The sequence below is a fragment of the Chaetodon trifascialis genome, chromosome 23, assembly GCF_039877785.1.
Source record: "Chaetodon trifascialis isolate fChaTrf1 chromosome 23, fChaTrf1.hap1, whole genome shotgun sequence".
Classification (NCBI taxonomy): domain Eukaryota; kingdom Metazoa; phylum Chordata; class Actinopteri; order Chaetodontiformes; family Chaetodontidae; genus Chaetodon; species Chaetodon trifascialis.
The window spans coordinates 14,998,937-15,023,109 of record NC_092078.1 but is presented as its reverse complement, the minus strand read 5'-3'; the positions used below and the strand labels follow the sequence as shown (position 1 = coordinate 15,023,109).

Below are 24,173 nucleotides of genomic sequence, written 5' to 3'. Positions count from 1 at the left end.
AAGAAGAAGAATCGGGACAATCCCCTTTATTTGTCACATAATTACATATGCAGCACAAGCCATGCAAATTAGTGAAATTTGTCCTCTGCCTTTAACCCATGCTGGTTGCCTTCCTCCGCGGCAGACCAGGAGCGTGTTTAAAAATGTTATTTAAGAACACGCACACAAAGGGCAACCATTTACTTCAGACTGCCATGCTAGAAACTGAGCACAATTAGCTAATAATTAGCCTCATCAGCAGTTAGTAATCAATACGAACACATTTTTAGACTGTAAACCATTAATCAATCCAATAACTAACAACTAAAGCAGTCAATTAATGTCAGACAACCTTATCATACTTCAGCAGTAGTGTTTCTGTAGTACTGACGATATGTTAAATAACATACATACAGCATTTGAATTAAGTGGAAGCTGCCTGCGCCCTCCAGCAAAAAAACAGAACTCTCTTTAAAAAAATTACATGACAATTGCTTACACATCCACTAAACACATTACTCTAGAAACACAAGATAAAAGGTGCCATTTTGTCTGCAGTCTTGTCTTTAAACATGTGCTGTAGGCATCGTGATCACACCTCCTTGACCTTGAAAATAACATAAATTTAGCCTTAGACTCATTTGGAACCAATCTAAGGTTTATTTAAGGATTTCATCCAATGCACATTGGAGATTGTCCACAGCTTGCTCCATAGATGGCAAATAAGCATAAAGAAGGGTGTCATCTACATAAAAATGTGCTTTGCAGTTGATTACTGAGGTACAGATATCATTAATATACAGAGTAAACAACACTGGGTCTAGTTTTAACATCAAGAGCAGAAATTAATCATCCACAAGCACAGCTGCTGCTTTAATGGTGCTCTGACCAGCTCTAAAACCAGACTGACAGGGACTTAAAATACCATTAGCAGACAGAAAAGTTCATTTACAAAAGAGTCGAATATTTTCGATGGGCATGGGAGTTTGGAGATGTAGAGGAGTCACTACAGCTGATCTACAAACTTCTGCAATTAAACCGGAGAAGTTAAACATCTGTGTCGAAGGTATAGCAATGATGGGGGCAGCAAACTTTAAGAGACTGGGGTCAAACTGGTCTGCGCACAAAGAGCTTTTTATGTACTTGGAATTACACAAAGCATGGTGGACTTCAAAATGGTTCACTGGCTTAAACGAGTCAGAAACCTCTCTTGGAAACAAGACCCCCTCTTCCTCTGAAATAGTGATAGAGACATTATCATGGCCCTCTAATGTCTAATCCATGCCACTGAGTTGATCAAACAAAGAGCTCGATTCAACAGAATGAACATTACAAGCATTCCAAGTCTCCTTTTTATCATGAACTTGCAACTGCAGTGCAGCATAATCTGTTGAGAGAAGGAGGCTGGAGTAATGCCTTTAAGAGATTTTATTTTCCCGAATTATTACCGCATTACCAGGTATTACCACAGTCAGACAGATTTTTCAAATGCTAGGTAGATTTAGCCCTTTTCACCATGTAAGTACAGTGTTTCTAAGACATCTGAAATGCAGTCCACATCACTAGCAGTGGATTCAGCCAGCACCCAAGCTTTGTTTTTTTTTTTTAGTTTGTTTTTTTCAAAATAATCTCACCAAAGTCATGATTAAACCGAAGGTTACAGATATTATTAACAGCAAGTTTTTTTAACTGGGGCATCTTTATCTGCTAAGGAGTTAAAAACAGACAGAAAGCACAGCAGTGCCAGTTCAGCATCTGGAATGAGATTTATAGAATTGAGATCGCTTACATAAAGGTCATGCAAAATGGCCTGTTGAGCAAAGATTTTAAAAGACCGCACACAGACATGTTAAGGCCTAATCTTTTCATTCTACTATTTCTAATACAGCCCACTGGACAGTAATGGCTCAAATCTATTGGGAACACAAAGTTAATGTATGTCATGATGTGGCCTATTAGTAAGAATGAGATTGAGCTGGGAGTAATGATTTAAAATGTTCATATTAGGTTGACTCAGTTCTCTTATAATTTGGATGATGAAGATATAACTCAGTACACAAATCTTTCAAGTCATCAGCTGCATGAGACAAAGTCCAGTCCAAAATTATGAACAAAGTCCAGTCTCTCAGGACCCTGGGAAGGAATGCCATCATCGGATGAGCGGGTGTCCTCATGGGCTGCACACTCCTGATACAGCCTGTCCCCATTAGGCTGCATGCAGAGTACAGCTGTAGAGCAAGGCCATTCTTCAGAGTCATGCTGATCAAGAGTCTGCCTTTTGATTTCACTGAGATTGTTCATGAAAGCGCCATTAGGTACATTTTTCTGACAAGGCAGGAATGCATGATATGGGATTACATTTATATCAACACCCATGCAAATTATAAAAATTATTAGTATTCTAAAAACACTGGGGAATGAGCAGTCAATATCAGATGTAAAGCAGCAGGTCCTTGTCTGCTATATGCTGGAGTTAAATAAGTGGTCTGATCTGATAAGAGCTTGGACCCAGATGACATCAGATACCACTTAACTGGTCACCCACAAGAGTGTAGTTTGACCAGAAGTGGGAAGGTGCTTGTGAACAGCCAGGGAGCGGTGGATCATGTGAATGCTGCCGACAGTGAGACAAGTTTGCCATTAGCATGCAAGAGGCAGCTCTATTTTGGTGAAGACCATCCCTCCAATAAAGCTGCCTTCATTCCCAAAACAAGTTAAAACTGTCACTGTCACTCGATTAACTCAGTTCTGGTATCCAATGACTAAAATCTTTTACCTGGTAAACATGCTGGTAAAACAGAGAGGAAGTTCATAATAAAATTCTGACTTAAAACTGGATAAAATAACTATTTGAACAGAGCTTTTTGGCTTCCTTCTCTCCCAGCTGACTTCCACATGCATGTCAGACTTCTGTGTCCACATGTGAACAAATATGAACACATTTGCTCTGTCGCATGCAGTTTTAAATCAGGAAACATGCAACTTTCTGTTAAGAGCACAAGGGCCAGTTCAAAAGTGGCTGTGCCACATAAGGGACCTTACAGCCATATTCCAGGACATCCACAGCATGCATTGGCCATTTTGCCGCAGCACAATTCCTGCCTTGATAATGTCATGAGAAGGTTATAACTATGCTATTTTAAAAACACAATCATGAATAGATATAGTTGATATAATGCATGGTACAATACAGTTCAAATTCTTCATTACATTTGGCTATAATTCAAGTTTTTGTTCTTTTGGTTCCTTTTCAACTGTGTTGAGCTGGTAAGTCAGCAGCCAGGAAAACACTTGTAGTGCCACCAGATTTATGTCAACAAAGTGACTGCATATCTAGTGAGGAGAGCTTTTAATTTAACACCAGAGACAAAAAGATAGTGAGATAGAGTTACCATAAAAGGCTGTGTGGAGATTGTGGGGTGGGGTGAGAGGTGCAGGGCAGCCGCAAGCAACACATTACTCTCTTCAGTGTTTTCTAGCCTATCTCGGAACAGAAAAACTCTTTTAAATTCTGTAAGCAAAGAACATGCCACTGCAAGCAACTAGACTGTATAATAGCTATGTTGTAGGCAGCCGCATCTCTGTTTGTTCTTGAGCAAATCATATGCATACAAGCATATGTTGAATTACATATCTGAAGCTTTGTGTTTTCATCAGAATGAAAATTATACAGGCAGAAAAAAAACTAGACAAAACCAACAACCGAGCATCAGGGACACTCACAAACATCCCACCCACCCAAACCTCCCACACATATACACACACATCAGCTTTATAATTCAAAAGAGGGACTTTCTTTTTGACGGTTTGGCAGCTCGGGTCATTTAAAAGCAGCTGCAAATTTAATGGGGGCAGCACAGAGCTCTGTGGATGTCTGAAAGTCAGAACACAGTGTGAAACAGTTCAAATACAAGAGCAAATCTACTCACTGACAGAGGGGCTAATGGCCCTATAAGCTCTTGACCCAGCATAGTTTATGCATTCTGCCAATAGTAGTTGTACACATGCTGCTCTCAAACAGACATGAGTCCAGCAAATGACTGCAATGAGACTGTGGCATCTGATATTTATGCTTCTGATTTATGTGATCCTTTCACCCACAATGGGCCGTAAGAAGAGAAATGGGTACAAACAAGGTGTTTCACTCACAAACAGAAATTTCAAAGGACTAAAGATGCATAACAAATGCTGTGATGTAACACTTACTCAAAGAAAATTGCTCATCAATATGTTGTGGTTTCTATAGAGAAACTCTGCTGCAGAAGTGAGCTGCTTATTACATTTCAAAGCATTTGGTTATTTTCCATGAGAGAAGAAGAGTTCAGTCACATCTATTTCGCTTGCTTTATGAGTGGGATAAACAGTGCACCTTTTACTTTGGATATCCAACTCCTTAGATGTGCTAATCTTTACTGCCAAGGGAAAGTAGTCTTTTCTTTAGCAGCTGTGGATATGAAAGGTGCAGTTCACTGTGGAGAACACTAATGGCTACTAATAGCACAGGATTATTATTGGGTGAAGTCTGAAAAAACAGGGGCAGAGAGGAGAGCCCTGTTGGGCCCCGCAAATGGTGACAATAATTAAGCAAGGAAATAGCAATAACAAGATATGCCATTCTGGGTGTCCTCTGTCTCCCATTAAGATTGTTTTGGCAGTAAATAGCAGGTAAATTAGTCTCTTCAGGGTCTTTGGGATTGCTTAGTGGACTAATGGCTAGTGTAGCCGTCTGCTACCTTCTGATACACTAGTGTAATACTTCCAATTCATTTCTGCTGATGGTGAGGCTTGCCATGACATTTCCTGCTCTGTTAACAGTCAACAGCTACCTTCTGAACTTTACCTCAAAATAACAAACATGACTATTGTGTAAAAAAGAGCTAAGAGAAAACTGCCAAGAGAAATGTTAAGAGGAGCATTAAAATATTGTCACTGCAGTCCTTTCATTACACATTACAGAGATTATGTAGAGTCGAGTGAAACTGAAGGACAGCAGTGTCTCAACACAATGGCACAGCACCTTTGAGTGGAATGCAAAGAGTCCTTCCTGTTCCTTTTAAAACTGGGATCGATGCAACAGGGAACAAGGGTCAATATGAATTTGGTGAAATAATTGCTGAATAGTTCTGAGAAACAAGGAGTTGTAGCCACTCCTTCCAGGCTAATTAATCAGAGCAATAGCTCCAACCACCATATACCTGCGATGCCAGTGCATGCGTGGCTAAAAATGCAACCAAGCAGACAAAGGGGAAAAAGTTCACAGACGGCAGCAGTATTTGCCTCAGCAGTAAAACACAACCTGTTGCTTTGTTGTATACTTCCTCTTGTTTTTCTGTGCACCCTGCTGGAGCAAGACAGATTGCACAGTGCATTAAAAGTATTCTTTCTTTTAAATATTCTGCTAAAAAGAGGGAATCAAATCTGTTTAAGCGTCTGTAAACAGGAAGGATAACCATGATTCAGATAACCTATATTTACCGCACATGAACACACATTTTAGCATTTAATTTATGTTCTGCGATTTTGTTTTTTTATCTATATTTCAGCAATTTTACTTTTAATTTGGGAAATGTATGGATATGTACATATGACCTCGACAATGATTTTACTCTTTGCATCTCTCTCTAAAGGCCTGTTGGGTAAGCACTGACATTAGATACAACCACTTTTAAATGAATCTCTAAATCCACTTTGATTTTAATGTCTCCTGAGAGTGTGGTGCTAATAGCTTGTTTCAAGAATATGGACATGAAAAAATGGTGCACTAGATCAACTCAAATTTCCATGTTGGCAAGAATGTTTGTCAGTTCAGATGTCATTCCCTTTCCCCTGAATGTGCAGAGGGTTGGCAACAATGGCAACACAAATTCATTGTTGGCTGACACACAGCAGCACAAAGAAGCATATGGCTTCCTTATTTGACTTTGGTTCTTCGGATCTACCAATCGAAAGAGATCCCTATGCCAAAGCTATATTATCCAGGGCTCGGTTTCACAGGCTGGTAGGGGGAGTGCTGGTCTGACTAAACACCAGTACAAGCATTGAAAATGGGGGGGGAACAACCCTCAACTGCAATCATTTATTTTATCCACCTGCCTGGCTGCTGAAAATTGAAACAGGTTGGCAAGATGAGGGCCTGAAGGTTGAGAGGCTCAGAGTAGGCATGTGTCTGCCTGTCATATGTTGGTTAGACCTGCATCACTCAGTGCTGTCATAGTGCCTACTAAACAGTGGCAGACAGTAACAGAAGTATGAGAGAATGAGGGAAAAGAGTATGGGGAGAATGACAAATTCTGTGGTGGGGCATGAGTTTGTCAAGAAAATTGTATTATAATTGAAGGTCTGTTAAATAGCAATCAGTTTAGTTAAATAGAAATTCAGTTTTTATTCGCACAGTAAGGGCTCCTCCTTATGAGGTTTTGCTTTGTTCATTTTTAGCAACAATTGCTGGGACATAAGCACAGATGGGGACATGGTTCTTTTGGGGGGTTACATTGTCAAAACAATGAAGGACTTTTAGTTGAGGATGATACTGTAAGCACAGAAAGACCAACACAGCCGAACAAAATGGGAGAATTTGAATTTGGCTTGAATTTCAACCTCTGTAATGACTGAAATTATCCAACATATGACAAAATGACAATAAATACAGAAACATGCCAGAGAAAACTGATTCATGTAACTAAGCATCATTTGAAAAATTGTGTCCCAAGCCGATCCCGAGCATTGGTCATATTTTAAAGGATCAGTGCTGGATGAAATAAACTTTTTTTAATGTGATCTAACACAAACTTTAACTGAGATGCTCATTTTTAGTCAGCACCAAAACTCAGCTGACATAGCAAATGTCGCCAGTAGCAGCTCATATTACCTGTTGCTACATGACGTTAATTCTGCGATTAGCTTGATGACAGGCCAAAATTAAGTTGTTGTCAGGTTGATGTGCTTTCTGCAAGCCGGTGTCCATACTCATACTCATCATTTGTGAGGGACAAATCTCCACAATGTAAATGCTGTACAACTGTGAGTTTTTCTGTAGTTTAAAAATTCCAGCAAAATGATACACACCCTCACATCAATATCAGGAGTCATAATCAGTTACATTTCCATTCTCATCATATAAATGGCTTCAATTTGGATAAATTAGTGTTTGTGAAAAATAAGGTGTGCTGTAGTCAGATAGCTATGCCTGTTAGTTCAGTGTGTCAGATACATATTTATTCAAAACTGCCCATTTTCTGCTGCTTTGTAAATAAAATTAATGGACTGTCGACCATGCTTATGCTAACAGGTGTTCCTTTTGTCAAGTTTTATTCTGCCCACCTCATTCATATCAATAAAGGAAGGATAAATAACAGGAGCACTCCTCTGGATAACGCGGTAGAGTTCAACACTACCACAAATGACACCCTCCAAAATAACCTTACAGATGAATCGGCACCTCTATTAAATAGTTTCAAGAAAATCTGAATATAATAATCTTCAGGAAGGTAGGATTTATTGCAGGCCCATTAAAAGAGTACAACAGTTTTAGCTCGGTGTACCAAATAAACTGGCAACCCAGTGTCAATGTGACCCTGTTCTGATATACTATTTATAATAATCAGTCTCGATTTCTATATGCTAATCTTTACGTGCCATTTGTAATAGGCAGGAGTCAGACAGTATGATTCCTATGCCGTTAATGTAACAGCCTGCTCTGCTAACCTCATTTGCAGGAACCTCATTCTCTTTAATGTGGTGGTGCCCTGCAGAAATGGGGTCTAGCTCATAAAATCTAAGGTTTACAGGGTGACTCTGAAATTGAGCATAACACAGCTCAGTACAGTCATGATCTACTCCTCTGTTGAGCCTATGTGTGAGCAGAGGGCATAATAAGACATTTGATCAGTTATTATACCACATCTTTAGCATGGTCAAATGACAGCATGCCAGGCTCTTCATTGAGAAGTTTATTCTGGTGCTGTTGTCCTGGAGGTGAGGAAGGTTTTTCTGTGAAGGAGGCTAATGACATTAGTTGACAGATCAGGTGCCAGCCTGAACAAGCCAAACAGTAAAAACGACAGGAAATCAGTCATGCTATTACCTAATCAGAGTTCTCTTTATCATGGAAAGAAAAAAGAACACAGGGGGGGAAAAAAATCAACCTTTTTCTGTGCTTGCATAAACACAGCTATTATCCAGGTAAATAATTATTCACAGTGTGTGTGAATGTTGATTACAGCTTCCCCCTGTTGTGTGTAATGGGAGGGAGACATTCACTCATCAAATATGGATGAAATGGATGTTGATGCTTTCCATCATGGCACTTAATCATGGCCTTCAGTAAACACTAAGGGCAGGCGGGATGTTATTGGCAACTGTAACTGCTTGGTAGGGCACGTAAAACTGGCTAGTTTGCCTGAGCAGTGTGAGGAGATGGTGGCAAGTGATGGTGTTGAGAAACCCAAAGCTGGATATGGACGCACTCTTTTAACAGTCATGTATGGTTCATGACAAACTTTGTAGTGTGTTAAACAGTTCTCGGTACATCACAAAATGTAAAATCTAAACAAAACCTTGTCCACAATAATTTCAAGGAGAGAAAAAAATATACACTTGGTTTTTGTTCATGCATAATGCTTCTACAGGCTGCAACGGTGGTGAAAAAGCCGACCTCAAGTGACAGTTGTGTGTGCATTTGTCCATATGCAGCACTGTCACCCCATGCAGACGGGGCTGGGCACAATGGCACTTACAGGACTACAATCTCCTTACTTAGCAATATGTTTATCACCCTGCCATAGATTTCCTCTCAAGCTGAATGATGAGCTGGAGCCAGCTGCAAACAGGCACACACCCAATTACTCCACAAGTTTAGCATGCAGGACTCATCGACCCACAGAGCACGGACAAACACAATCCACAGACAAGGAAGAAGGGAAAAAAAAGTATCACCAGAGCAACTAACCCCTTGATCTGCTCTTGATCTTTGCTTGTCTTCAAAAGACAGGATCACTTTCAGGCTAAGGTCAGAAAGTAAAAGCAAGGGACCTATGGGGAGAGCGGATGAGTTTTACCCTTCAACCTCAAGATAAGATCAAGTTCAGGCAGAGGATAAATTGGCAAGTAGAAGGGAACACAGGAAATGAGGGTTATTTTCGATCACAAGTAAACATGAACAGAAAACTTGCCTTAGTCTGGGCTGACGTATCAGATCCGACTTCCTCCAGCATACAGTATGCAAAGCTGCTAAAAACCTCAGGGTAACAGAGCTGCTCCACTGCCACATTAATATCCTCTATTCTCCAGTCTACAATCAAGGCAGTAAAATCCAGCAGAATAAAAAGAAATAAAAACCATAGTGTGAGACTGAATAATGTTGAGTCTATTGGAAACAAATATGTGGCTTGTTCCTGAGTAACCACAAAGTTTCCCTCTCATTCTATGCTTTCAAAAAGTAAACCAGGAGTAACGCATACAAAGAGCAGTCACGAGTAGCTAATTACTATGCAGGAACAACTAATGCTTGCTGAATGCAGTGGTGTTTATTTTAAAAAGCCATTACATAAGGTAATGAATACGCGTAGACTCTGGGGGCCAGCAGCTCAGCAAGCTCAGAGTTTACTCTGCTTTAAAAGGGTGCTGCTTGCATTTGGGCTCATTATAGGCTGTTCTGTAGTCGGGGTAAAAGTGGGTGATAGTAATTCAAGGATTTGTGATGTACAGACTGAATTAGGGCAGTGATTCATGAAGGATGTGCAGCAGAGTGCTGCAGAGAATATTTCAAATTCATTTCTGATTGAGAGGACTGACCTACAGTTTACCTGTGAGGAAAAGCTTTCAGCAGGAATGGACCACATGGCTGTTTTTTTGTATTGCATTTGATAAGCTTTTGAAGGCCAGGTCTCAGAGTGGGCCTATGCAAGTGCGTGAATCACTTCTATTTGCTTCTTTGAGCTGAACTTTGTAAATCTGCATGAATATCATGGTTCAAAATACTTAGCATCATGTCTGCCTGCCTTAGTCTGCAATCAGTTGTCTATGACAGTCAGAGACAAAAATGTCTGCCCAAGGTGGTGCTGCGACTAATACTACAGCCGTAGAAAAGGCAGGCACCCTGTGAAAAGGTGAAAAATAGGAAGGAGGGTGGAGGTGTATGGGACTGGAGCTTGGCCTTAGCATGGCTGCCACGTTCACTACTCTGACAACTAATTTGCCCTAACATTTCAGCAAAAAGGTCAGACAACCTTCTGCCCAAGTTTATGAATAGTGTATAGGGGCTCTGTCTGACAGAGAGCAGAAACAGCGAATAAGGCAGGTAGAAGGTCTCTTCATTGACTTAGCTTAGAGAGAGGATGGAGGCTGCTCTTGTCAGTGTCCAGATGGGAAGCGCTCTGTATCCTCGAAGTCAGGGGTGGAGTTCTGACCTTATTTAACTGGACCACTTGCTTAAGGCATTGAATTGTACAGCTCACACTCTCCAGTGGCTGCAGATTTCACAATAGAACCTTTGACAGTAGTAAAGAATTAAATGGTAAAACACACACATAAAAACAATTCCTCGATTGTAATAAATTCTCCCTGCATGCAGAAGCAATACCCTCAGGCAGATTACAGCTATGCCTTTGGTCTCCTAGGATGTAAATAAATGCACTTTCACACACTTCTCTATTTTCATATGTTTAGGGAAGTAAGGTCACAGCACATTCAGAGACTTCTTCTACTTGAAGTTGTGGCTCTGACAGTAGCGGAAGTGCACTTCCAACTGAAGAGGCGGTGGCTAGGCTCAATCTAAACAGCTGGCAGTGCTATCCACCTACACTGGTGCTGAGAGAAGGAGATATGGACAAAAAGAGGAAACAGGACAGCACTGGGTAAAAAATCTCCAGATGAAGGCAAACAATATTGACTTAGATGACAAACTACAAAATGAGAGCCCCTCTCCTTCTGCCCATGTGAGATTATTCAAAACCGACAAAGCAGGGGAGCTGTGAGGAAAGCCTCACTGAACTGAGAAATAGTTAACACTCTTAAATAAAATGTTTACTACCACACTGCACAAAATAATTCCTTTGAGAAAGAGCACACACCCATGCATAAACAGGTTCACATTTAGGGTACACTACAGACTCTGCACACAAAGATAAAAGATTGATGTTTCTTGTTCGTCCTCCCACATGCTTCCCCTTAAACCATCTCCTGAGCCACTCACAGGTCACAAGGCCCCAAGGTTACTCTTACCAGCCATTCAGATCATGGTCCACACAAAAACAACCAATTCCCAGAATGCTTTCTGTCCAGATGGGCCGATCCAGCGACACTTGTTCAATTAAAGGCATCAGGGGAGACCTAACCACTTCATTATCTGCAAGCTGGTCCCACATTGATCAGCCTGTCTGTGACCACTCACAGCCTGTGTGACAGCTTAATCTGGGCGCTGCACATTCACAAACACTATCTTACACACACACACACACACACACACACTCTCACACACGCACAAAGACACCCACCCACAGATTCACATGCTCAAAGTGATGTGGATATACTCTGGATTCTCCACAGGTGTGAGCATGTTTATTCGTTGGTCTCAAGTCAGCTAAAGAAGACACAGCAAAAAGAAGAAGGAAGAGGTACTGGGGGATTGGATCGGTTTCATTCATTGCCAGCTGTCAAGCCATGAAAACAAATGGTTGTCTTTCTTTCAGTTTCCTGGTGAAACCTGAAGAAACCAAATTGCTAGGATAGATTTAAAGGCCCAATCTGGAGAACAAGCTTAGCGGCCACCTGTGGCACCAGGATTGGCACACCATTTGCTTTCTACATGTTCATTTTGCAGGACCGATGACTCAAACAGTCCTGGAAATAAAACTGCCTCTTGTTGTTGATACAAGGAGTTATATCTGAATTTCAAGTAGACATCGTATCAAATATACAGTAATAGTTATATAAATTGTTATAGTGGGTCGAAAGAAAATAGCAGAGAATGTATTTGAATGAATATTTGGACCTCTAAACATCCAAAGCAATACAGGGCATATTCTGCAAGACCAAGTAGTTGGTGAGATCGCCCACGTCAGATTCAAAGCCAAAAGCTATAGGGGTGCTGTATGTGTTTGCTGATGCCCTATCACAACAACTGGTACATCCACAGGGGCTGCGTACTCATATATATTCAACAGCGGTCCCTGCAGACCTCACCACCCCAAAGACAAACACACACACACACACACACACACACACACACACACACACACACACACACACACACACACACACACACACAGAGAGAGAGAGAGAGAGAGAGAGAGAGAGAGAGAGAGAGAGAGAGAGAGAGAGAGAGAGAGAGAGAGAGAGAGAGAGAGAGAGAGAGAGAGAGAGAGGGCGAGAGTGATCACATGGTGTATAATAACAATTTGCGTATGACACTGGCTTAGTTGACAAAATGAAACCGTGGCCGAGCTGAACTGTCATTAACAGTGAATCCTAGTGAAGTATCTAGGCCACGTCTCCTTCCATTGAAACAGTCTGCTGGTTTGATGCCTCAGCTCTTGAAATTTCCCCCAACTGCTCCTCTTCCTCACTCCCTTGTCTCTTATTTTCCTGTTCTTATGCATCGATTTCTTGTCCTCTTTTCACTCCTTGCCTTGGCTTCTTGACCCTCGTCTCCTGCTCACCTGTCCTCACTTTACTTTCATTTGTACTTCCTCCCCGCTAATGATCGCATGCTGCGATAGCCAGGAGGCCAGGCCTAAGCCAACCCACCAAGGGAGCACTGAGGGTCTGTGGCATGAAAGCTCCTCCTCTCCGGCCCTCAGAGAATTGGACAGGCGACAGATAAATAAATAAGAGCTGAGGGAGTGGGGCTTTGTGGCAGCTGCTGCACAAATTTATGGTGTTTCTGATAACAAGTCACCATCGTGGTTAGGCCTCACTGACAGTGGGGAAAGAAAAAAAGAAAAAATCGTGGAGCCCTGTCGGCAGGGATAGCATAGAAGGGACAGTTCAACTATTTATTTTTCTCAGAGATGACTGTTTTGTTTATCACAAACTAGTCTGTAACAGGACGCAGAAGGCCACAAAAAACAGGGTTTTACATGAGAATCCTTAGTTGAACAAACCCAGTGAAACTTTAAAATGAAGACTTCCAGTGTTCACATTGGTTCACAATGAAGACAGAGAAAGAGATAGAGTGTGCTTATAATTATTACCACAACACTTTTAATGTGTGCTGCAGTGTAAAAGTAATGATCAAATTTCAAACTGTGAGTAAAATGACATGGCAAGACAGTGGCCGTTTCCATTTATACTGACTAATAAAGGTCGATTTTATAAAGGAGAAAAAAACACTCCTAATCACCAAAAGTGAAGTGGTGACTTTGCAGGTTCGAGTTTGGAGCTGTTGCTGTAGTCAAAAGTTAGAATAAATTGTTGTCTTGAATCTTAGACCACAAAATCCTGGGCTTATGTCAAATTGTCAACAAAAACTACTTATCCACTTACGCAAAATGAAGTGGAGAAGCTTTTTCAATCAATCTCTGAGATAGACACCATGCACTTTAATATTAGAGCCGGAATTAATGAGGCAAACATGCATCTGGATTCTTAACACAAACACTTTGTCAGCTTGAGCCTAAAGATATTTTGAGGATTTAGGAGATGTGACTGTTTTCACAATTTTTCTAATTTTTATACGGTTGAAATACTTTTATTCTGCTTGTCAGTCAAGTGCTTTTAGCCCCTGCAGTACCATTATGAACAAAAGCTCACAAATCTTTATGTAGGTGGTCTATGAGGAGCCCAAGTTTCAGACTGACAGATTTGGTGTGATGTTTGTCATTTTAAAGGATTACAGAGATTTTTTTTGGTTTAGATGGTCATTTGTCTTTTCCAAACACCTAAAGATTCACAGGAAACAAACACTTAAAAGCCTACATTCTAATGTCAGTGCTGAAAATAAAGAAATATTTTTATTTCAAATGTGCATTTTTGGCTAATAGTTGTTATATTATGCAAGATGTGTTTGGATTCCAATGTGTAGACATCACAGATCAGGCTTTGAGGAATGCATGTGGAGGTCAATGTTCTCTGTGTGTGTTCAATGTTGTGAAATTTTATTTATATCCTGCTCATCCACAGGAGAGGTCAAAGGCCAGGATCAGCTTCAGTGCAGCAATATCTCAGTTGGTTTGACTGAATTCAAATCACTGCATAATTTTCTTGACAGAAAGCAATGCTTTAATTTACAGTGATGCTCCAATGAGATAGCAGTTACATGCCATAGCTGCCTCCTTCAAAACTCAGCATTCACAGTGACCAATGTCATGTACCTTCCCTTTGAATAATAGAGAAATAGAGTATTCACAGTGACCAATGTCATGTACCTTCCCTTTGAATAATAGAGAAATAGAGTATTCACAGTGACCAATGTCATGTACCTAAATAGAGTATTCACAGTGACCAATGTCATGTACCTAAATAGAGTATTCACAGTGACCAATGTCATGTATCTTCCCTTTGAACAAGAGAGGAAACACGCATGAACTGATTGGTGTTTGAAGGTTCAGGTCAAATCAAACCAACAAATTAAACTTGAAAAGTAAAAGGTGGTGGAACAAAAAAAACACAACAAACAAAATAAACAAGGCAATGACGAGAAATAGCCAGTGCAAAAAGAAAAATAAGCATGTACAAAGAGCAAGATGGTGACTGCAAAAGAAGGCAATAAGAAAGCAAGCCAAAACAGATGGGAGATGGAGAAACAAAAAGGAGGATGGAGCAATAGAAAAATACATTCTCCAATCTACCCTACTTAAATCCCAAAAGAATATCATTTTACATTCAACCGGAGGGAGGTCCTCAGTGGCAAAACAAGCTCACTCAAGTGTTACTATTTTCCCATTATGAAATTGAGGGAGGGATGAGGAGAGAATAGCTCTATTCCCCATTTCCCTTCTTTTATTGGTCACTCATTCATCTCACCGGCCTATTGATCTCAATTTTACCAGACCATTTCTCTCTGCACTGCCTCAGTGCCACAAACAGCCCTTCATATATAATTGTAGATCGGCTAAATGAATGTTGGACAACAAATAAAGGCCAGACCCCAAACAAGACAGTCAAAACAAACATCCACCTGGTGAATGCATCAGACTGAAAAACCTGTTTGATTTGGACTGAGAAAAGACTCTGGCAGTGAATTTGTACAACAAGGCGGTATTAGACATCAGAGGGGCTGGGCCTGAGACAAGCCTGAGTGATGGGCAAACACACATCAGCATACATGCATGCATCACTGATGTTAACACTTCAAAATAACTGCAAAGTCTGTCTTCTGAGGAACCCATTTCCACACAAAAAAAATCACATACACACACCTACGACAAAGAAAAATGTGCCAGTAACCACTTTCCTCAACCTTCTGGCTTGGCAGCAGGATGGAAGTGAGAGTGAGTGCGAGTGCTTTTATTTTCTTTGCACTGGCTGTCGGCTGGGGGACGGCCAGGAGATGGACTTTTCACTGGGCTCTGCCCAAATGCAATCTCTCACAGTGTCACCTGGCCAGCAAGGACTCTTAGCTTTGCAGTCAGTGGCATTTTATGGCATAATTGAATTCAGAAAAGGGTGCAGGTACACAACAGGAATGTTCTAACTCTGAAATGGAAATAATGGCAAGTTTGGTAAGAGAGAAAAAACGTATGAGGCAGTGACATTTGACAAATCTCGCTATGTGACAGTGGGTGGAAAATAGGAATGTATCAATCAGTATAAATGTCTTCTAATAAATGTCTAAATGATACTTCTCAATACCAATATATGACAAAACCCATCCTGACATGAGCCTCAAATCATGCTGCATTTTGATGTCTCTCTTTGAATGTGGTCAATCAGTGTTTCCCACACGTTCATTTATTTGTGGCGGCCCGCCACGAATAAATTTTAGCCGCCACAAATACATTTTTCGGCTTTTGACTCGACCTCGCCTCCGGACTGTTTGCTTTGAGAATGTCGCGTGTCGTTACAATTCTGGCGCATTGGGTGGCGGTATGCATTGTAAAGGCTCCTACACATGATCAGCGGTAAAAACGCTTTGCGCCGGCTGTCCCATTGTTTCCCTATGGAGAGAGCTCTGGCGCCCGACAAAGCGGCACCGCTACACTTGGCGTTGCGCACCACTCGGATCTGCCGTTTACCGCTACGTTCAAACTTCAAATTAGTTGAACTTTGACCTCGTTTGCCGCTGACCTTTCAAAGCGCAACCAATAAGATAACAGCTCCAGGCAGCGTTTACGAACTACTGTTAAGCTAGATACAATGCTAACGTTAGCTTAGCTGTTTGTGTACGTTCACGTAGTAGTAGTAGTAGTAGTAGTCGCTATTCCAGGCAGACGCAGTAGTCATTGTGTCTGCCTGGAATAGCGACTACTACTACTACTACTACTACGCTACTGCAAGGGCCTTTTTTTGCGACAAACTCAGATACATTGTGTGTAATAATTTACAAACAACGATTAGCTTTCCGGAGTGAAAGGAAGTGAATTGCTCGCACTTGTTGATGACGTATACCTGAGCTCCGCCGCCTCCGCTCAGCGCCTCTGCGCCCTACCTGGCGGTGAGCGAAGAGCAAATTTCTCATCATGTGAAGGCCCCTTAACGCTGCCTATAAATTAATAAGACGCAGAAGAAAAAGTTGTGGTGGAAGAGGCCTGGCTCGAACGACGAAGGTAAGACGTGCCAGTACAAAGTGGTCAAATAAGCCCAAAAGTGGTCCGAACAACTCTAACTCATTATGTTATATCAGCCTGTGTCTGTATCATACCTGGAAGCTGAGACATGTGCAGAGACATTAACTGTTGGTGTATGTTAGCCAACAGGCATCAGAGCTGCTGCCGTAATCTTAATCTCTGCTCATTAGTAATTAACTTGGATGTTCACTCCTTTACACAGATGAGTATAGAAAAATATTTTCTAAAGAATGTTTTTTGCCCTATAGAGAAGACAACAGCAAAACACAGGGTCAGTGGTTTTGACCCTGAGTGGCTAAACATGCCTCAATTTAAATCCTGGCTGTATCACACTATGTATATCTATTAATGTTATCCAACTTCACCTGTTATTCTAATCTTGTACTAACTGTACTATCCGTCTTGTACAGTACTTTTACATAAGTGTAAAGATTGCCCTGGTAGGTTAATCGACTTTGTACATTAGTAACTCTTATGATAGTGTCATACATTCAGAGCCTCCAAAAGAACAAGGTCAAAGCTTTTTTAAGGACTTTCAATTGATGCCTGGAGTCTTCAGGTAATGCTATTGAATATATTTTAATACGTGGGCAAATAAATGTCTTGATCACATTTCATAACTGTAAAAACAAGTTATAATCTAAATGTCACAATGTTAAAACGCACAATGTGGGCAGCAGTAACTCAACCTGGGTGCACTTATTATCCCTTTGTATTCTCTTTACCAGTCCACTCAATATAGGCCTTAAATAACCCAGTAAAGCTGTATTTCACTGCCTCCTACAGAGGCATTTAGCCAGCAAGCACCTTAGATACAAGCTATACATTTATCTTCCAAAGAGGGAAGAAACAGGTGATCAAGACGAAAAAGAGAGGACAGAGGAAATGTTGGGGAGAATTGGATTAGGGAGATGAAGAGATGTCAAGAGTCACAATGGGTGGCAGGAAGGGAAAACAAAATGGGAGATTGATAAGACAGGGATAAAGCTAAAGACAGGTGTAGGGATAAGAGAACAGGAAAAAATCATAGAGTGATAGCTGTTGAGGGATTGAAAAGAGAGGAGGATCACTAAGACTGTATCCCTGACTGGACATAAATTAGTTGGTGAACACAACCAAAGGAAAGAAGAGGCAAAATAAACTCCAAATACCCAGTAACCCCAACATCCTTTGGGAAATGCTTAAAAAACATAGTCTTTTTTGCTATTTTACAAGCAACAAAAGGCACAGAGGTGCACGACAAATTTTCATTTTAGTACACAGGAGAAAGAAGTACTTTGAAGAAAGCTTTGAAATCCCTTCCAAAGCTCATTGCAGTATGTCAGTGTAATTCAGTAGAAGTACTGAAGTTATGTCTTGTGTGTGGGTAGGTAGAGGGAAAACAGTCGACTACAAGGGAATGATTTCAAAAAAGTTATGAGGAATATGCTAAAAACAGTGGTGTTGGTCTGTCAGTTCAAAGCATGTTAAGAATGCTGCAACCTTTCAGCTACTCGAAATAGAAAAGATCAAATGAGTCAAAAGAATTTAACTAACTTGGGAACAAACAAAGTGACAAAGTCCTAATATTGAAAAGCATCATAAGTCAAAAACATACTGCATGTACGAAGCATCAGATAGAAGTTTAACAAGGTAATATGTAGCCATTTAAAAGTTTTGCTGCACTGTACTCATCTGCAAATGCAACAGTAAACAAAAACTCAAACACAACACAAACACACCAACACTACACAACACCACAGCTCCAGGCCACGGATTGTCCGATCCATTTCTCTTTCCATCACAGCAAACAGTATTGCCTGTGGCCACGCATGTTGACACTGAAGCATCTGGAGCTGCTCACAAGTGGACGCCCACTCCATCCCTTTAGACTTTGTTATCGCAAAGCAGAAAAATAGAAAGAGAGAGAAGAGTGAGAGCTGAGTGGGGTGAAATTAACGCCTTGTGAGAGCATGCATGGCTGGACTTTGGCTCCTCTAGGACCTGGGATGCTTAATCTCACTGGAACATCTGGCAGAGGCTGGGCAGGCAGGGGCGACATGAAGGCATCCTACTGTCCAAAGGCTCTTGAGCAATTTCAGAGCTAAAGAAAGACACCATTCAGTTGTGTTCCACCCTTCCCCTCCTTGGTCAATTTTCCTCTTCCAACGAGGTTACCGTGTGCATGTGTGTTTGTTTGTTTGCAGCCTATTCTTTTCAAGTGCTTGTGAGTAAAAAGCTAGCCAGCAATCTTCCACAATCGATTGCTTTGTTTGAACACTGCAAATCTCTTGTGCATTCAATGAAAAACGCAGAGTTAAGCTTTATCGATTGTACATAATGAACAAATAGCGTTGTTATGCTATGCTGTTATATAAATAAATGCCCATCATTCTCAATTGCTATTTCAATGTATCATTTTTTGGCAAGATCAAAATAGTTTTCATCACCCAGGTGGTCAGCGTTTTAGCCAGTGGTATTCGAAATAACAGCAATGGAATTTGAATAAGGATCATGTACGAGCATCATTTGTTCCAGAAAAAAATAATCTAGGTTAATACCGCAATGACATCAGTACATTTAATATTTGCTTTACTCCGTTTTGTCCTTCTGTTGCCTTGACGCACATGTATTTACAAAAAAATTCAAGTTTTTGGTCTATGACTTTATCTTATTTCTCTTGAGCAAATAAGAACAAAATCCATAATCTGGTTTGGATGATCCAAAGTAATCTCCTATAACTACCTACAGGCCCCACTCAAATCTATAATCCTGTATCTCTACATCAAACTCAATTTTTTACTCTGGGGGAAAGAAAAAAATGTTATTGCCCTCACCCAAGGGTGAGATTAAGATAGAGGTCTGCGTGGCTCAGAGAGAAAAGATCATTAGCCTTGATCAGATTGATTAAGATCAGCGTGGGTAGCTCAGAACATCCCTCACCCAAACAATGCATCAGGTCACAAAATCTATCAGCCAGTCTCAGAGGCCAGCCACACTGATCACGCTTGGGTTTGATCTGTTACTGGCCACTTGTGTATGAGCCGTTTTTCTCTCAGCCATTTTCATGGTCAGGGTCATGGTCTGTCAGACCATCAGTTGAAGGAAAATTAAAAATGGCTAGCCTTCAACATCTAAATGAACAGCGTGCAATTTTACGTCCTCAGCAGTATATTTTTTCTTCAGTTTTTCTTTTTGTAACAATTTCTTAAACAGGGATAGTCAGCTGACCACACACACAGGCTTATTTCAGAAATTCTGTTTCACATTTATATAGTTACATACGTCTAAAAAACACTATTCATAACACTGCAGTCTCTTTGTCAACCACTCAGCACCAACACAACCTGATTCCGCAAGGTGCACAATGCCTAGCACAAGGGCACCCAGTAAGCAGTTTGCATTTCCCACATTAACTGCTAGGTAACTACTACCTTCAGCTTTAGCATTACTTCTTTATTAGCCTCTACAGGAACACCACTGCACCAGGCAATGCTGTAAACTGGTGCTATACATACATACAAACATACATACATACAACTATACATCACACATGCAGTCCTGCTGAGAAAGGTCATGCTTGGCTATCAGTCCACAGAAGGCAATGCGTGGCTGGCTCACCGGTAAAAACAGGTCAGTGTCGCAGGCAGATCATCAATCGAGGCCCAACAGAGTAAGAGCGTGGGCCACCAGCCCCCATTCCAGGGACAACAACCTCCCCAGGGCTTTCAACATCTCTCTGCATCATCAATCTCAACCAACCTTTGAACACATGGTCAGCAACACTAATTAGACCAAATACGTACAAAGGGAAACCCTAAAAATAGGGGGAAAGAGTGCGGCAGCACTCTGTGGGTTTGGATCAGAGACAATGAGCCATTAAGTAAATCTATCGAGCTGTCTTCCTGATACACAACACACTGGGAACAGAGGGCATAACATCTTGTTTTTAATTAAATTACATGGCTTTACAGAGCACACATGAATAGAGATGTTAACATTTACATTTTAGGGATTTTTTTCCCATAAAACACAAATTTTGACCCTGAAGTTTATTTTGAGTAAAAAAAAAACTCCAAAGAGCTTTCTAATTCTTTAAAAACCCTCAGGATCTTACATATTAGAGTTATGGTGTTGCTGGAGAAAACACCTAGACCTCTGCACAAGGAGAGGTGTTCCCCTCTCAGAATGCAGGGAGCCCACATACTTAATAGGAGGCTTAACCTATAATACATGCCCTTGCCTAGTGCAAGAGAAAATACCAGCAGAACATATTTCAAAAAAATCTGTAAGGAAACTGCTAGTGCTGAGCTAAAAGGTTAGGCCGGAGTGACGCTGCCTTGACATACCCAAACACAGACAACAGCAACAACAACATTTCGTACTTTGGTAAAAATCACTGTACATCTGTAGATGTGTTGGAGAGAGGTTTTACTTCCTTACTCTGATAAAAGTTAACAGAGGACCCCAGGGTCCCACAGGAGTTGACTATCCTCCCTTTGGTCTGTCAGAGTAAAATCACTCCTCTTCATCACCCTGCTCTGCTCTCTCTCTCTCTCTCTCTCTCTCTCTCTCTCTCTCTCTCTCTCTCTCTCTCTCTCTCTCTCTCTCTCTCTCTCTCTCTCTCTCTCTCTCTCTCTCTCTCTCTCTCTCTCTCTCTCTCTCTCTCTCTCTCTCTCTCAAAGCTTTCTCAGCCCTCCCCTCACTCTACATCAGTCTAGAGGGGCTACTCTGTCAGACAGAATTGTGCAATTGCCACCATTTATTCCTGTTGCCTGCCTCCCCCCTGACGTTTTCCCATCAAGGGCTTCAGCGGTACTGACATGGGTCCCGGCTGTAAGGATAGTGTCACACACATACACACACATACATACACACACAGAGTCATTACAGGTGGCTTGCATCTCTCATGGAAGAATGGAGAAAATGTCAGTTTCAGACAGTGTACAAGTACAGTCTACAGACCAAACACAGACCAGAATTCAATGAAACAACACTATGCAATATGCTTTTATATTTCCAATATGCAACAAGATAAACAACTCATGCTTGGTTAAAAAAAGAGAGAGAGAAATAAGTGCAGCATTAAAGTTTTCAGCTTAAAGAAAACCTGGAGCAAGGCTGTGTGATAGGTAATCCATCACCTCAAACTCAGCGAGGAGAAAAGGCAACTCCAAAACATGCAAACACACACACTCCAGATGCTAATTCACCTTTCGACACACAGATTCAAAAAAGCTTGTCACTGTCGATCAGAGTGTTTGACTTTACTGACAGACTCAACCAGAAGGTGAACCTCGTCCTGAACAGTGCACAGTGGAGACAGGCAGCAGCCTGCAGACAGACAAGCTAAAGATGATGTATCAACAAAGTCTACTACATCCAGCACTGGTTTAGTGCCTGGCCCAAGGGCTAATGCGCACCCTCAGGGCCCCCTGACTGGCAGCCTTCGTTAACCTTTTTAGAGATAGGACAGGAAAGAAAGCAAGAAGACAGCATCTCAAGACACCGTGTCATATCTTGTTAACTTTAACAAAACCTTGTTAACTTGAAACTGACTCAAGATTGCCAAGCTGCCTTGACATCTTTCCATTTTTTAAGTGCATGAATATATTCCAGGGTGAAATATTCAACCATATGCTTATACAGAGAGAGATAAACTGCAATCAAAACAAAATTTAAAAAAAAAGAAAAAAAAAGAAGATAAGATAAAATAAACAAGAAGTAAAACAGAGATCGTTTTGGCTGTGCATCCGTCACTTTTGTCTTATTCGAAGACTATAATTTAGGCCCCCTGGAAGTCACTTAAAACCGCAGTCCAAACTGACAATGCTCCTCCCCAGAGGGAGGGCACACAGCATTAACAAGTAGCCAGCATCAGCATCCATGGCAGCATTAAGGGAAGCCATCAGAGGGCCTGAGGAGGAAAGCATCAGTCTTACCTTCAACAGCATACTCTTCAGCTTCAGGGAAGGGTCCAAAGGGAATGCATGGAAAAGACAGACAAATACAGAAAGATCAGACCAATTAGATGTTACTTTGTCTTCAAATAAATGTCTTCCTATTTTTACTTCAAACTAAATTTCCATAAAATAAAATCTAAATAAAGACTGGCAATGAGGCCTGAGATGTTGGAGACTGACAGAAAAACTAAATACAAGTCTTATCCGCCAAATATATAATCTGATGTCTTTTTACTGTTGACTCTCTGAAAAGCCTGCAAGTGGCCCAATAGTTTCACAAACACACATATTACTCTGTTAAAGAAATGTACATTAAGTGTGTGAAGAATCCTAAACCACAATACTGTAACCATGCTAAATCCCTTAGGGAACAGGACGATTCAGTCAAAGATGATCCCCAACTGAGAGACACTGACTCTCACACATTTCTCTCTGGCTTAATGATAGAGTGAGGGGGAGTCGAAGAGATCAGGCTCCAGCAGGGCGCTTTACTTAAAAAAGCTACCCTACAGCAGCAGAGGCAATCTGTGATGCTAGAAAATAAATGCAGCTGCATGCCACTCCAGAAACCCCATGTTGGAAGATGAGGAGCTATCCAATAATGTAAAACAGCCTCCAGCTTGGCATGGCATCCCCATGGAGAGCTTGGCATTTTGATCTGCTGTTGTGGCTGCTGGGCCTGGGTCTTGGTGGGACACTGCTGTATTAAGTTGTAGCATGGTCAATGATATTTTAATGCAACACCACAATGCACTGGTTCAATGCGTTTGTCCAGTCCAATACTTCACTCAGAGCTTTATCAGCCACAGGCATTCTGTGGCACAGCAGCATCCAATTTACACAGAAGTATGAGGTCAAGCAAAGTGAAACTATTCTATATTCTACATTTTTTGGGGGGGGGTTAGGGTCATGTGCTGAGAAGCCTACATAGTAATTGCTTTGAGCATTCAGATTTGATGATAACAGTCAGTCTTCAAAAGGTCTGGAGTTTAAACGATATACAGGTAGGGCTGCTCAACTATGACTAAAGTCATAATCAGGATGATTTTTATCAGTGTTGAGGTCAAAGTTATTTAACAAAATTGCTGTTGTCCCCCTCAAAATGAAGTTCAGACACCAACCATGCAACATCAACTCAAAGTCAACTCAACTTAATCCCTCAAAGACATCCAAGCAAGACATTCTGACTCCTTCAGTTGAAGGATGCATCCCTACTGCCTGAACTGAGTTCAACGGGGACAAGGTGATGGTCACAAGTACTGCCATTTACCATAATAGCATCAACATAAAACTATAAAGATGAAGCCTCTTTTCAAGTATAGATAGTTTGGTTGCTTTGTGCATTTAAAGAGCAGAAAGGATACCAGCATGTAGACCAAAAGCCCTCCATGAATGACGGAGCACTTTCCCAGCTGAACCATGGGAACTGTTTGTCTGATGTACAGAAGTGGAGGTTTCTGTAGTCACTGGCCACATATGATCAGAGATGAGACGAGACAAGAGGCTCGTCTCATCTCTGATCATAGTC

General features: G+C 41.2%; 1 protein-coding gene across 5 annotated transcripts in view; it reads right to left on the bottom strand.

The window, feature by feature from the left end:
* Nucleotides 1–24,173, bottom strand: part of nrxn2b (neurexin 2b) — a 636,019-nt gene that overhangs the window by 485,697 nt on the left and 126,149 nt on the right. For all 5 annotated transcript variants that reach the window (XM_070993325.1, XM_070993329.1, XM_070993328.1 and 2 more), the window contains exon 3: nucleotides 22,625–22,645. In XM_070993325.1, coding sequence (XP_070849426.1) covers nucleotides 22,625–22,645 — 21 coding nt within the window. The remainder of the gene's footprint in view (nucleotides 1–22,624; nucleotides 22,646–24,173) is intronic.